Genomic DNA, 16150 nt, shown 5'->3' with positions numbered 1-16150 from the left:
CCACCGCCGGAATGTGAACTGCCGTTATCGCCGGGACATGAGTCTCGGCCCAAGACAGAATGTCGGCCACTTCCCGAGCCGCTCGGGCACTCCCGGTGCCCCCTTGGTGGTTGATGTAGGCCACCGCCGTGGCATTGTCCGTCTGCACCCGAACCGGACAGCCCTGCAGCCGGTCCGTCCAGCGACGAAGGCAGAGATTTATCGCACGCAATTCCAGAATGTTGATCGGAAGGGAGGACTCCCCCTCCGACCAAGTTCCCTGGACGGACAGAACGCCCAGAACACCACCCCAGCCCGACAGGCTGGCATCCGTGGTGATCACAGTCCATGAGATAGGACGAAAGGACTTGCCCCCCGATACCATCGGGGACTGGAGCCACCACAGAAGATCCCTTCTGGTGCGATGGCTCAACGAGATCTGAAGATCCAGAGATTGAGGTCGCCCGTCCCACCTGGACAGGATCTCCGCTTGGAGACCCCGCGTGTGAAACTGGGTGAAGGGAATCGCCTCGAAGGCCGAGACCATCAATCCCAGACATCTCATGCACGTCCGGAGGGACGAGCACCGATTGTCCCTGAGGGTCCTGACTTCCTCCTGAAGAGTCCTGAGCTTGTCTTCCGGCAGGAAGACCTTCGCCTGGACCGAGTCCAGGATCATTCCCAGGTAGGGAAGACGAACGGACGGACTCAGCGTCGACTTTGGAAAATTTATCGTCCAACCAAACTCCTGCAGAGTTTGCATCGTGACGGACAGGTCCTTTTCCAGGCCCTGGCTGGACGCAGACCGAACCAGAATGTCGTCCAGATACCCCAGGACAGAGATGCCCTGGGCTCTCAACAAAGCCAGAACGGGTGACAAAGCACCTTGGTGAAAACCAGTGGAGCCGTGGCGAGACCAAAAGGTAACGCCACGAATTGGTAATGATCCTCCGCAATGGCAAATCGAAGGTACCTCTGGTGACCCTCGAAAATCGGGATGTGAAGGTACGCATCCTTCAGATCGATGGAGGCCATGAATTCCCCCGAAACCAGGGCAGCCACCACCGACCGCAGGGATTCCATGCAGAACTTGCGAACCCGCACAAAGCGGTTCAAAGCCTTCAAGTCCAGAATTGGACAAATCTTGCCCTCCTTCCTGGGCACGGTGAACAGATTTGAATAAAACCCCCGAAATCTGTCCCGATGAGGCACCGGAACCACCACTCCCTGAGCCCTCAGGTCCCGCACCGCTAGGTGCAGATCCCGCAAACGCTCCGGAGACAGTTGAAGATTCGAGGGAAAGAATCTGCTCTCCGGCCGAGAGAGAAACTCGATCTTGTAGCCAGATCTAACGATTTCCTGAACCCACCGGTCCCGCACGCGGGCCAGCCAGGGTTGAAGAAAACCGAGCAAGCGTCCCCCCACCCCAGAACAGGGTGAGGGCGCCCCTTCAGGCCGCATTGTTATGGGCAGCGGGTCCGGACTGACCGGACTTCTGTTTACCAGACCACGGCTTCTTTTGGGAGCCTTGACCCTTGAACGGTTTGCCCTTGTAGTGCGACCGAAAGGCACGAAAGGACCCCTGAGGAGGCCGAAAATTAGTATGCTTCTTACCAGGAGCCCCCTTAGCCTTGGGGAAGTGGGGCAAGAGAGTGCTCTTACCGCCCGTGATCCCCTTTATCAACGTATCCAAGGATTCCCCAAAAAAGGCGAGATCCATCATAAGGTCTTGCGCGAAGATTGGTCCACCGACCAACACTTCAACCAAACCAGGCGGCGAGACAACACCGCCACACTTTGAACACGTGCAGCCAACGGCACTAAATCCAAGTCCGCATCACACAGATACAGGACACCCTGATGGATTTGATCCACCATATCCAATGTCGCCGGCGAGGCCGAATCAGCCACTAAGACGCGCCTAAGCACCTGCGTCCAACTTGCGACAGCCTGGGCTGCCATAAGAGAGGCAAACAGAGCTTTTAGCATCGAACCCGTAACAGAATAAGTATGACGGGCAAGAGACTCCATTCTCCTATCCGTGGCATCTCGGAACACCGGAGTATCCTCTGCAGGAATCGCAGTGGATTTATTAAAAACCGCAATCGCGTGATCCACCGGGGGTGGCACACACCACCGTTCATCAGTGGAAGGCGTGAAAGGATAACGCAGCCTGAACCTACTTGGCACAGCAAAAGGTTTGCGTAAATTGCGCCATTGTTCCTTAACAGCACGCTGAAAATCATCAGTGCAGGGAAAGATCTGCGATGTCTTGCGCCTTTTCTGCGTCCCATAAGCCGCCAGGGCAGCGGGAGGACACAGTTCATCCTGCAAACGCAGCGTTTGTTTTATAGAAGCAACCAATTCATCCATGATTGCAAGCTCTTCAGGCGAGCCAGGGGGGAGAATTATCAACCCCTTCAACCTCAGCCTCCACCTCGGACCCCACGAGATCCAGGGAGGAACGGGACCCCGATAAGGAGACCCCAGCCATAGCAGCCCCATCACCATCACCCTCAGAATCAGAGGAAATAGAAACTCTGGGTCTTTTAGTGGATTGAGCAGCCACCAGCATCTGCACCTGAGCAGCAAGGTTAGCCACCACTTCGGCTAAATCCCCCCCTGGGGGGGGGAAACAGCAGTCCCCTGGCTTCCCACCAAGGTGGCAGGAAATTTGCCCTCCTGAGAATCCATTGCCCCAAAAAAATATGCCGGAGAATAAAGGGTTAATTGCCCCTTTAACAAGCGCGGCGAGCGCAGCCCACCGCACACACACACAAGCACAATGAGACCCCCACAGGGATAAAACTGAACACAGGCAATGGATATAGGAAGAACAGAAGGATAAAACCTGAAGAGACCACTGCTGCTGCTGCCGCCTCGATCGGTGCACCCAGGAAAGAGGAAGTGAATCAGGGCGCTCTTTTAAAGCCTATGGAAGGCTACAAGAAAATGGCCGCCCGCAGTGCAAACATGCGGCCGGAGCGAGCGCAGTCAAAATGGCGCCGAAACCGCCGCTCCCCCACCACTGTGAAAACCCAGTATACACTACACATGTCAAAAAACATGGCGGATCGCCGCAGCGATCGCTGTATTGTGCCCAAACATGACAAAAACATGCCCCACAGCACACAGCCTGTCACACCTTCCACAGTCTGACACAGACAGAGCCACACACCCCCCCAACAGACAGGTCCCCACATAGATACATTTACCTCCTAATGGCGTGGGGGACCCGCACAGGCGAACAAGCCGCTGCACATGAGGCAGGGAGAGTCGCATCCAGGACGCACAAAATCGGGGTTAAGAAGCCGCACAGCGTCCAGTGAGGTAGCCACCTCACCAATCATCCCTGCACCGAACAGGGATGGGTCGTTCACTGTGCCAGGAGCGTTACCTGGCTGAACGCTCGATGGCAGGCTGGGAAGCCACTGACCCACAACCTGCGACCAGGGGGATCAGCCCGAGACCCAGCCCGCACGAATCCTCTTCATCAGAAGAACAAACTAATGCTGACAAAAAGAACAGCTAAGTAAAGAGAGAGAAAAAACTCAAACAAAAAATCAAAAAAGAAGAGAAAGGCTGAGGCAAAATGCCCCAGCATAGAGAGATCCAGCTACTCCTGACAAGCTAGACATTGAAACTGAGATATGGATGCAGGAAGTAGGAGGGTATTGACTGAGGGGATCACCCCCTGTGGGTGGGATATGTTAAAAGCTTTAATGTTAACATATTCTGTTGCCTAGCTACTCCTTCGGAGCAAAGTCTAATACCCCATTGTGACGAATATGAAGATGGCGGCGACTGTCGGAGGACGTAAGAGAAAATTGGATTTCTGACTTTTCTCTGATGGTCATTGACGGACAGCTCCTGATCTTCTTAACCATTAGGCTATACTGCCCCCTACAGGAGCAGGACACTAGGTAGAAAAAAAGTGTAGCTACGTCTATGGGCAACTGCCAGGGGGTATACTCCAGTTCCTCTTACTGTTATAGGTACTTAGTTTTGTTACAAGCAGTGTCAAAAGAAAATGCAACAACTCCACAGAGGGGGTGGGTACTGTGTCAGTCAATGAACATCAGAGAAATGGATTTTACGGTAAGTCAAAGATCCCATCTTCTCTTTCGTTCATTGACGGACACAGCGCCTGATCTTCTTAACTATGGGGAAGTCCCAAAGCAGTGTTAAACATGAGGAGGTGGGAACAGCGAAAAAAGAAATTCCCAAGGCTAACTATAGGAACTAAGATGACCAGAATCCCTTCTGCCTCAATCCTGCGTAGAAGTCTGGGCAGAAACTTGAGGGAAGGCGTAAATCAGCTGATACTGACCCCACGGGCCACAAGCGGGATGCCACGCAGTGCACTTCTTGCGGCATGTATGAGTTTCTTGATGAACCAATCGAGGACGAATACTGCTGTGCAAGATGTGAGCAACTTGTTGCTCTGGAAGCCCACATCGTGGATCTAGAGAACACAGTGGCAAGACTACGTCGCATCTACGACCTGGAAAGGAGCTTGGACATTACCCATCAGGCGCTGGCAGGGGCCAGCATAGAGGAGGGAGGAGAAGAGGAGACGCAGGCATCAGAGGTACGCAGCTGGGTGACTGTTAGGAAGGGTAGTGGGAGGAGTGTCAGGGAGGCCAGTCCTGTGTTGGTACACCCTAACATATTTGCCGAGTTGCAGGTTGAGGGGGATATCAACTCAGGGGTGGCAGTGCTGGAGCATGCGCCCTCCCCCATCTGCCAGGGGAGGGACGGCTCCAGGAAGAAGGGGGGCCGTAACTCAGGAAAGGTTAGACAGGTTGTGGTAGTGGGTGACTCAATTATCAAGAGGACAGAGAGCGCAAACTGTAAAAAAGATCTCGTGAACCGAACAGTATGTTGTTTACCAGGCGCCCGCGTTCGGCACATCGCAGATCTGACAGACAGATTATTGGGCGGGGCTGGGGATGACCCAGCGGTCATGGTGCATTTGGGCACTAATGACAAAGTTAAAGGTAGGTGGAGGATCCTAAAGAACGATTTCAGGGACTTAGGTAATAGATTGAGGAAAAGGACCTCCAAGGTGGTTTTCTCTGAAATACTGCCTGTACCTCGAGCCACACAGGAGAGGCAGAAGGAGATTAGGGAACTTAACAAGTGGCTGAGGAATTGGTGTAGGAAGGAGGGGTTTGGGTTCCTGGAGAACTGGGCTGACTTCTCAGTCGGCTACCGGCTCTTTAGTAAGGATGGGCTGCACCTTAATGGGAGCGGTACAGCTCTTTTGGGAAGAAAGATGGCCACCAAGTTGGAGGAGCTTTTAAACTAGGAGACGGGGGGGAGGGCTCAGAAGTAGAGTCAGTTAGGAGGGAGCAAAGGACTGAAGGCAGTTGTAGGGTCAGCAGCGACAGTAGGTCCACAACGTCAATCGGTAGGTCTGTGCGTGAGAACCGCAGACCAAACAGGAATCAACATAACCACCAATCACGTTTAACTTCCGTAAAACTAAGAGGGGTATATGCTAATGCCAGGAGCCTAGCTAATAAAATGGTTGAGTTGGAAATGTTAGTACATGAGGAGGACATAGACCTAGTGGGAATAACGGAGACTTGGTTCGACCCCTCACATGACTGGCTGGCAAATATCCAAGGGGATTCAGTGTACCGGAAAGGACAGGGTAGGAAAAAGAGGGGGAGGGGTATGTCTCTACGTCAAGAATAATGTAAAGGTGATTGAGAGGAGTGACATCACGGAAGGGATGAGCATGGATTTAGAATCCGTATGGGTAGAACTCCATAGGGAAGGAGAAAAGGGAAAAGTAATTGTGGGGGTTTGCTATAGGCCACCTAAACAAGGGGAGGAGGTAGAGCTGGAATTTTTAGCACTTTTGGGTAAAGTGGCAAAGCTAGGATCAGTCATCATATTGGGGGACTTCAATTATCCCGACATTGACTGGGAGGAGGGGATTACACACTCACATAAGGCCCGTCAATTCACGGAAACCTTACAGGATAATTACATGTCACAGTTGGTGGATTCTCCTACTAGAGAAAACGCAGTCCTGGATCTATTGATCACTAATGACCCAGACCTAATCTTGGAGGTAGGGGTCCAGGACAACCTGGGCTCTAGCGATCACAGGATGATCACATTTAGCGTAAATAACAATATAGCAAGGCAAGTGGGGAACATAAGAACCCTAAACTTCAGAAGGGCAGACTTTCCAAAATTGTACTCATTGATGGAAAGGGTAAACTGGGACCAGACCCTGGGATCCCTGACCACAGAGGAAAAATGGGAATGCTTTAGGAACATATTAAACAAATGCATCTCGCAGTGCATTCCTATGGGAAATAAATTTAGAAGAGACAAAGCCAAACCTGGCTGGCTAAACCGTAGCGTTAGAAATCTTATTAGGAAAAAAAATTGGCCTTCAGGAAATATAAATCAGAAGGCACAGTATTGGCTTTCGACCAATACAAGGAGGCAAATAAGAAGTGTAAACACGAAATCAAGATGGCTAAAATAGACTTTGAGAGACAAATAGCGGAGGATTGTAAAAAAAAAAACCAAAGAAATTCTTTAAGTATATCAACAGCAAAAAAACTAGGGCAGAGCATATTGCACACATAATTAACGATGATGGGAGGATGGTTACAGAGGACACTGAAAAAGCAACCGTGCTGAATGCTTTTTTCTCATCAGTCTTTACACAGGAAAAGGAGGGGTACACTGACCATGACTGTATGGTTAGTAGTAATACACAGGACTTGCCACTATGGCTAACAGAGGGTGTAATCAGGGAAAGGCTGGATAAACTTAACACAAACAAATCACCAGGCCCGGATGGCGTACATCCGAGAGTACTCAAGGAACTCAGTAAAGGTTATATCCAGACCACTGTTCCTGATCTTTGCGGACAGTATTAGGACAGGAGATGTACCAGGGGAGTGGAGGAAAGCCAACGTGATTCCGATATTCAAAAAGGGTCAGAGGCATATACCGGGAAATTATAGGCCTGTCAGTCTGACATCAGTAGTATGTAAACTCCAGGAGGGGATGATAAGGGACTATATCGTAGAGTTTGCTAAGGACAACAGCATCATCAGTAGTAACCAGCACGGGTTTACAAATGGGCGTTCTTGTCAAACCAATCTCTTAACATTCTACGAGGAGGTGAGCTGTGAGCTAGATAGGGGCAGACCAGTGGATGTCGTGTACCTAGATTTTGCTAAGGCGTTTGATACAGTTCCCCATAAGCGCTTAATTTATAAAATAAGGTCTGCAGGTATCGACAGCAGGGTTTGCTCTTGGATACGGAACTGGCTAAAAGGGCGTGTCCAAAGGGTGGTAATAAACAGCGCATACTCAGACTGGTCTGAGGTAGTAAGCGGGGTCCCCCAAGGCTCAGTCCTGGGACCAACCTTGTTCAATTTATTCATAAACAGCATTGAGGACGGGATCTGTAGTTCAATATCAGTTTTTGCAGATGAGACAAATTAGGCAGGGCAATAACAGCACAGCATGAAGCAGATATCCTACAGTATGACCTGGACAAAATAACGGAGTGGGCAACGACTTGGCAAATGAGGTTTAACGTGGAGAAGGTTTTGCACTTGGGGACTAGCAACATAAAAGCACAATACACGTTAGGAGGGGAACCCCTGGGAGAATCAAAAATGGAGAAGGATCTGGGAGTATTGGTGGATGATAGACTAGGTAACAGCATGCAATGTCAAGCGGCAGCTGCCAAGGCTAGCAGAATATTAGCATGCATAAAGAAAGGGATGTATTCCAGAGATAAGACTATAATCCTTCCACTTTATAAAACTCTGGTCCGACCGCATCTGGAGTATTCTGTCCAGTTCTTGGTCACCAGTCCTCAGAAGGGATGTGTTGCAGCTGGAGAGGGTCCAGAGAAGGGCAACTAAACTAATTAGGGGATTGGAGGACCTTGATTATGAGGAGCGTCTGCAATCGCTTGATTTATTCTCCCTGGAGAAGAGACGCCTGAGGGTGGACATGATAGCAATTTTTAAATATCTCAATGGAGATCTAGGCTTAGAAGAAAAGATGTTCAGTCGCAGGGATTGCATGAGGACTCGTGGGCATGCAATGCGATTAGAGGAGAAGCGTTTTAACCTCAGGCAACGTGGGGCGGTTCTTTACTGTTAGGGCTACAAGATTGTGGAATTCTCTACCACAAGAGGTGGTTTCTGCAGGTAGTATGGTGGCTTTCAAAAGACTTCTAGACGTACATCTCAAGGATCAGAACATTCAGGGGTATGCGAGATGATTACAGCCACACACACCTACACAGGTTGAACTGGATGGACTATTGTCTTTATTCAACCTCACCTACTATGTAACTATGTAACAAGCGCGAGATCCCCTGACCGAGCCACAAACATCTGCACCTTTCTGTTGAGCTCCACCTCTGGACGCCAACAGATGCCCCACTGGAGGCACAACTGATATGAACAAAAGGACCACTTGTCTTGGTCCAACGTCTGTTGACTGAGGTAGTCCGCCTGCCAGTTTTCCGACCCGGCAATGTGTACAGCGGAGAGGACTGGAACAAACCGTTCTGCCCACCTTAGAATGCCAGCTACCGCCAGAGTTGCCAGGACACTTCTTGTGCCCCCCCACCCCTGGTGATTGACATAAGACACGGCCCTGGCATTGTCCGATTGCATGCTCACTGGACATCCCTGAAGACGATCCATCCAATGTTCCAGGCACGCAGTCGGATCTCTCAGAGTTCCAAGACATCGATCCAACCGGACAGGCTGGCATCCTTGGTGACCACTATCCAATACAAGGAAAGGAAGGAAGGATTTGCCCTGCGGAGGTGGGAAGCCACCATATCAGGGACTCTTTCGTTCCCTAGCTCAGCCGCATTTGATTGTCCAAAGACTGCAGATTCTTGTCTTATTTGCCCATAATCTCCCTTTGCAGGGACCTTGTATGGAACTGTGCAAATGGAACCTCCTAAAAAGGTAGACACCATTCAGGCCCAGTACTCGAAAATTCAGAATCCAGCTGAACTCCCACAGCCTGCAGTTTCTGGAGTTTGTCCAGAGGAAGGAGCACTCTGGCTAAGGCCAAGTCCACAGTCAGACTCAGATAGTCCAGCTTTGTGGACGGAACCAGAGCATACATCTGAAAATTCAGAATCCAGCCAAACACCCTCAAGCTCATATGACGATTTCGAGGTTTTCCAACAGAGCAGTAGGAGACACTGCTCGTAGAAGGGGGTCGTCCAAGTAGCCCAGTAGCGCAATCCCCCGTTGGCGTAACAATTCTAGCACCGGGGCTAACTCTTTTGTGAAGACCCGAGGAGCAGAGGTGAGACCAAAGGGTAACGCCACAAACTGATAATGCTCCTCTCCCACGGCAAAGCAGAGGAAGCACTGATGACCAGCACTTATTGGAATGTGAAGGCAAGCATCCTTGATGTCGATAGAGGCCAGAAAATCCCCCTGATGCAGGGATGCCACCACCGTGCGAATGGACTCCATTCTGAACTTCTACACCTGTACAAAATAGTTCCGTGCCTTGAGATTCAGGATTAGGATGCACCTTGCCTTCCTTCCTGGGAATTGTAAACAGGTTTGAGTAAAAACCTTGAAAACATTCCGATATTGAAACCTGGACAATCACCCCTTGAAGTAACAGGTCTTGCACCGCCCCAAACAGACCCTGTAAGCAGTCAGTCTGGAGACAGGCGCAAGTTGGAAGGAAAGAACCTTGCCGGGAGGGGGGTAAGAGCAAAACTCTATTTGCTTGGATCCACCAGAGGAGGCCCTGAAAGACTTTGAACCCTTGTCAGCTGCCCCTGAGGGACAAAAATAACTTATGAGACGTGAAGGATGGCCCACGTCTACAACAAGGGTCCTTGCCCTTACTAGGCGGCGGAAAATAGGTACTCTTCCTCCCTGTGAGACCCTTAATGATATCATCCAGGGTAGCGCCAAACAGCCGATCTCCTTGAAAAGGAAGATCAGTCAAGGCCTTTTTAGAAGTCTGGTCTGCAGACCAGCATTTGAGCCAAAAAATATGCCAAAGGACCACTGCTGAAACAGAGAGCCTAGCATCCAAAGAGGCATTACAGATAAAACTTCAGCCGCTGGACCAATTGGTCCACCAGCTCAGCAAAGGCAGGCGGAGCTGCTTCTCCCCCACATCACAGCGTAAAAGCTTAGCCCACTCGGTCAGAGTTTGCGACACCAGTGCAATGGTGAATACCGGCCTCAGTGCCGAACCAGCCACAGTGTACATATTGCATGCCACAGCCTCCGCTTTCCTGGCAGCCGGATCCTTAAAAGCCAGGGGCTCTTCAACTGGAACCATGGTTCCCTTGTTCAATCTGGAGACTAGAGGGTCCACCACTGGAGGAATAGTCTACTTCTCAAGAAGGAACTCTTCGTAGGGGTACCGCATACCAATATCGATTAGGGACCACAAGTGGGTCGTTCCCACTCTTGACGACAATTCTGTCACAACAGGAGAGACCAGGCCTCAGGACAGATCTAGGCAGGATGGGGGGCCCTGGCAGGAGCCCCCACCAGGTACAACTTCCCCTGCACCATCGATCGCCCGCCGGCAGCACACCTCCCCCGGCCCTCATCGTCAATAGCGCCCTGCCACCACCCCAGGAAGGTGGCCAGACCACCCCAAAAAAAAATACATCCCCAGCGTATGTGGAGAGGGGCAGTATGAGGGACTTGACAAAGGGGTGTGCCTGCAGGAAGAAGGAGAACCCAGGGGTCCGAGCGTCCTATGGAGGGGCCCACGTCCATCTCAAAACCCTCCAGGGGGAGGGGGGGGGGGGACAGCTACTCACAATACCAGGAACCAAGTTGGCACCACTCCAGACAGATCCTCCTTTCCATTGAAATGTGGGGGTTGTTGGCCAGGAGGAACGCTGTGACTCAGGCCAAGGCCAGGTCATATGCGTCCTTGCAAAACGTTTAACTCGCAGGGCAAGCCGCCGTCCAGTGGGGCTATGTCGCGGCTGACCTAGAAAGAACCTGAGGCCTGCGTGCACTCGCTGGCCAGACTGGGGTGACCACTGGATCTAGATTATCCAGCCCATCACCAAATCTGGCAGTTGATAGTAGATCTCACAGGAAAAATCCAGAAGGAAAACATTTTCTATCTAAAAAATTTTGCCAGGAACAAAGATCCCAGCAAGTAACTAGGTCCTTACTCCTGACTAGGCAGAAAAAAAAAATGACTATAGCAGGGAGAGGGAGTATACCCCCTGGGACTGCCCATGGGTGTAGCCAGAAGTTTTTTTCTGCCTAGTGTCCTACTCCTGAGGGGGGCAGCATAACCCAATGGCCAAGAATGACAGGAGCGGTGTCAGTCAATGAATGAAAGAGAATTTTTTTTTTTTTTTAATATCTGCATTGCTACATGAGGTTTGAGGTAATGCCTATTGTATTGTAACATACCTATAAAGGGCGAGACCAGCTCGAACAGTAGAAAAAGTTAGGATGGAGAGAGGTTTTAACTCCATATAGATGAATGCGAATGAATAGGGTGCAGGTCTTTTTTTTCAATCTGACTTGAACGCGCAAAAGTGCATTTTATGGATGAAATTTATCCACCAATAGCACCACGCCAGAGGGTATAAGGTATTTTTGAAAATAGGGGCGACCAGACTTCCTGATGACACGAATAAAGCGAAATGCATTAGGGTTTATCGTTGTCTGTTTACATGTGGACCGCAAGTGACGTCACATCTGGAGATAGTGGAGCGCACACCAGGACTTGGTAAGAGAAACAGCGGTGCATTTTAACAACCCAGCGGATCTTTTTGGGCACTTTAACATGTAAACAAATTTATTGTGGGAGAAGTTTTTAGATGAGAAAATGTTATCTAAAAAACTTCTGTGGAAAATTTTGCATTTCATTTGGAAATCAAGGTCCCAGAATCTGAAGGAAGAGTGGAGAGGCACAGAATCAAAGTTGCATAAGGTCCAGTATGACGTTTCCACAGTCAGGGAGGATTTGGGGAGCCGTGTCATCTGCTGGTTTTGGCCCACTGTGTTTTATTAAGTCCAAAGTCAGCTCAGCCTTCTACCAGGAAATTCTAGAGCACTTCATGCTTCCCTCTGCTGACCAGCTTCATGGAGATGCAGATTTCATTTTCCAGCAGGACTTGGCACCTGCCTACACTGCCAAAAATACTAATACCTGGTTTAAGAATCATGGTATCACTGTTCTTGATTGGCCAGGAAATTCGCCTGACCTAAACCCCATAGAGAATCTGTGGGGTATTGTCAAGCTGAAGATGAGACACCAGACCCAACAATGCAGATGAGCTAAAAGCCGCTATCAAAGAAACCTGGGCTTCCATAACACCTTAGCAGTGCTACCAGCTGATTGCCTCCATACCATGCCGCACTGATGCAGTAATTCGTGCAAAAGGTGCCCCAATCAAGTATCGAGTGCATACTATACTGTACATAGACATACTTTTCAGTAAACCAACATATCTGTATTAAAAATAATTTTTATTATTGGTCTTCAGTAATATTCTATTTTTCTGAGATACTGAATTTTGGGTTTTTACTAGCTGTAAGAATTACCCCTTAGTGCCAATAGCAAATCAAAAGGTAAGTAACTGGAATTATTTTTGCCAGTAGAATATAGACATTGGGGAGTATAAGGTCCATCTTACATAAAGTCTCAGAAAGCCTTTATAGATAGATGTCAATGTCATAGATAGATTATTTATAACTGTAAAAGAACAAATTTTACACTTTTTTAATTTTTCCTGAAAAAAAAAACAAAAAACACGAAAAAAAAAAAGCCAGTTTTTCCCCAAATTTTTCCCCAGGCCTTCCCATCTCTAATTATGCCATCAACTCCTATCCTTTCCTAGGGTGACAACCATACTGAGCAGTCTTGTCACACTAGGACAGGGATTGTGTTAGGACTACATAACACTTCCCTCTCTTCTACATGTAAGAGAGGGGGAGAGAAATGTTTGTAGTTTGTGGAGATACTAGGGAACAATGCTAACTGATAACAGTCTAGAGGCAGGGAGCACAGGAAGTTATTGGCCCACAAGATTTCTGCCTGAATGAACAGCTGTTTGCACTTGCCGAAGCTTTAAATGGTATATTAAAAAAATATCTTTTTTTTTTTTACATTGCTCTGCCCTTCATGGGACAACGTTTATGTAGTATTTAGCCACATGTAGAAAGAGGCTTCCTAAGTCTATTATGAGGTCCGACCTGCCACCCTCCCTTCCTCCTGCTGCAAATCTGACAACAGCTAGAGAGGACACAGAACCTACAACTCATCTCAGCTCACAGCAGTTTCCAAACACAATCTGTGACAAGAGGAATGCAGAGAGGCAGGACGCCAACATCTCCATCCCCTTCATTCCTCTCGTGTCAAGAAAGAGCTCAGCACCAAACAAGCTGCAGTTATGATGCATCCGCCTCTTCCTGGAAGGTATGGGATCGACCACAGGAGAGAGGAGGGGCAAGATCTAGCTACTGTACATGTAACAAAATTCTTCAAGCACTTTGTCCCATGGGGAGCAGAACAATATGCAAAAATTGTAATGATAAATTCTTTAACAGACTAAAAAAGGAGCAATTGAGAGAAATGTATGGTTATGAATTTACATACTTTAAAGTATTCTATTATTGTTACACATTTGTGAGGAGTTAATATGATACATTTAAAAGTGACTGTAATACTAATTGTAGGTTATGTTAAAAAAAAAAAAAAAAATTACCTTTGTGTTATAGAAGGCACATATTGCATTAATCCATTCCATGAGTAACAGTACTTGCTCACTGTAATTCTCTGGTAAAAATGGGTTACTTTCACGCTTTTTGGCCACTGATGGAAAAGACAGAGCACGTAGGGCAGCAAGCTTTTTCTGGGCGCTGTAACTGTGTTTCAGGAACTTTATCTCCTCTTTTAGATGATCAACATTCAGCACAACTTCCACCTATCGTAGATAAAGACATACTGAATTGCCAAAATAGAACATTGTTTACAGCTGATTAGACAGAAAGAAAGCCAGATCTACAGCTCCAAAAGGGAATCAAGAATACATACTTAAAAGTGGTTGTAAATGGTCTTTTTAATAACATGCCTATACTTCCATGCTCTGTGCAATTGTTTTGCACAGAGCAGCCCCGATCCTCCTCTTCTGGGGTCCCCAACCGGCGTTCCAGGCCCCTCCTCTTCCATCGGGTGCCCCCACCGAAAGCCACTTTCCATGGGGGCACCTGTGCGGGCTCGCTCCCACTGCTGCTCCATTGACACAGACAGTGGGACTCGCCCCCCCCTCCCCCCCGCGTCACAGCCTATAACTCCTGCGGCAATCAATCTGCCAAATAAGGATAGCGATAACAGCTGGAGCACCTGCGCTCACGCACATCACTGGATCAGATCGGGGTCAGGTACAAAAAAAAAAAGAACAGAAGGTTTTTCATTTTAATGTATTAAGGCTTTACAACCCCTTTAAATAGAATGTTTAACCTGAAAAAGGGCCCTCGATTGCTCTCAGCCTCCTCTAAACGTAGATTCCTTTTTTGCTGCTGTGATCTGAATTCCTGTTAGAGAGTGGCTATGTTCATTCTCCATGTTCCCACTGTTTGTAATAATGTAACCACACTCTCCTACTTGGACCTGAGATGGACTAGCACTATTGATGGTCCACTAGAACATTTTGGGGGTCCCCAGGGGTTCTGCAGCAAATCAACACTCTGGCAGATAGATAGCGCCCAATGGTGTTTCCAGTGGGGTTCTAAATGCTTGCTGACAGTCAACACTGTCAGCAAGAGAGTGAAAAACAGATTACGGAGCCATAAAGTGGTTGTAAACCTAAAAACATAAAACCTTGCTACTGCATCTTTTAAAAGGTAAATTCAATCTGCTGAGCACTGCTCGTATTTTTGTTTCTGCTGCCAGTGAGCTAGAATGCCTGGTTAGTCCAGCCCGTGTCTCTCCATGTCAGAGTAAACTGACCATGCTAGCATGGCTGCCGATCCATGCTAGCGTGGTCAGTTTATGTCTCAGGTCATCACATTCTCATCCTGCTGCCTTTACAGCCTTCCTGTGCAAGAGCACAGCATGCCCATGTAGTTTGTACAAAGTCACGCCCTCCGCCCATTCCTCCGGTCTTGAATTACACAGATTTACCCTGCAACTCCTCCCCTCCTGTTTGGTAATGCTGTAGTGTAAAACATTCATCAGAGAGGATCAGAAGCACCTTCCAGATGTCTCCTTGAGTTTGGGCTAACAAGTAGATAATTTCACGTGATAGCTGTACAGCTACAACCAAAAAGGTACTTTTTTTTTTTTTTTTTTAATAAAAACGAACAGGCTTCATGAGAGATGATTAATAGGAATGATATTGTGAAATTACTCAATTACTCATCTGCGTTTAATCACTTTAGGTAATGCAAGTGTATGGATTATCTTTGAAGAATAAGGTTATAATTTACTGTCACTGGTTGTCTTCTGAGATTATACATTTTTTTATGTAGGAAAAACAAGTGTTATTATAGCCATAGCATGCGTGGACTAGCAAATAATGAACAAATAAGCAGCATTCAGAAGATGAAACCACACAATGGGAAATAGAGGTGATCTGTTTGTGGGAAGTGGCATGAAAGGTGTTCTTCTGTTCAGGACTGAAATACCCTGCCCATCATGACAGTGTAAAGAAATATGCGAGCTGTCTTAAAGTGGAAGTAAAAGGAATTTTTTTGAAAATGTGCTCACAGGCAGGGTATGACAGAAGAGACCCTATTGGTCTCTTCTGCCATAAATTCATCCTCCTGCCTGTCAGCCGTCATGTAAACTGAGCTGCAGAACAATAATGGCCCCAATCTGTCCTGTGGCGATGAGACTCCTGCCACATGTGCAGGAGTGACGTGATCACGTCCTGGCCTATCAAATGGCCGAAGGCACAGAACTTGGAAGAAAGATCTGGAGAAGATGGAAGCACTGGGATCCAGCTGGTTCAATTCCACGGCAGCGCTGGAGGGTACTATTTACTTAGTACCATACTAATATGCTGTGCATACTAGCACATAATGGCAAAACCCACCTGGGGGGCCCTTAAATTATACAGCGGCGTTTACTACCGCTTTAATGACTTCAGGAGAGTCATAGTTACCTAGGCTTCATCCCCAAAGCGAGTTCA

General features: G+C 48.3%; 1 protein-coding gene across 1 annotated transcript in view; it reads right to left on the bottom strand.

Moving 5' to 3' along the window:
* The window catches only part of ASPM (assembly factor for spindle microtubules), a 147933-nt gene that overhangs the window by 53991 nt on the left and 77792 nt on the right, over window positions 1-16150 (bottom strand). Inside the window, exon 14 of the mRNA XM_082266196.1 lies at window positions 13724-13942. Coding sequence (XP_082122322.1) covers window positions 13724-13942 — 219 coding nt within the window. The remainder of the gene's footprint in view (window positions 1-13723; window positions 13943-16150) is intronic.

The sequence above is a fragment of the Pelophylax lessonae genome, assembly GCF_965119305.1.
Source record: "Pelophylax lessonae genome assembly, chromosome: 8".
Lineage (NCBI taxonomy): Eukaryota > Metazoa > Chordata > Amphibia > Anura > Ranidae > Pelophylax > Pelophylax lessonae.
The sequence above is the reverse complement of the archived record's forward strand: the minus strand, read 5'-3'. Positions and strand labels throughout refer to the sequence as shown.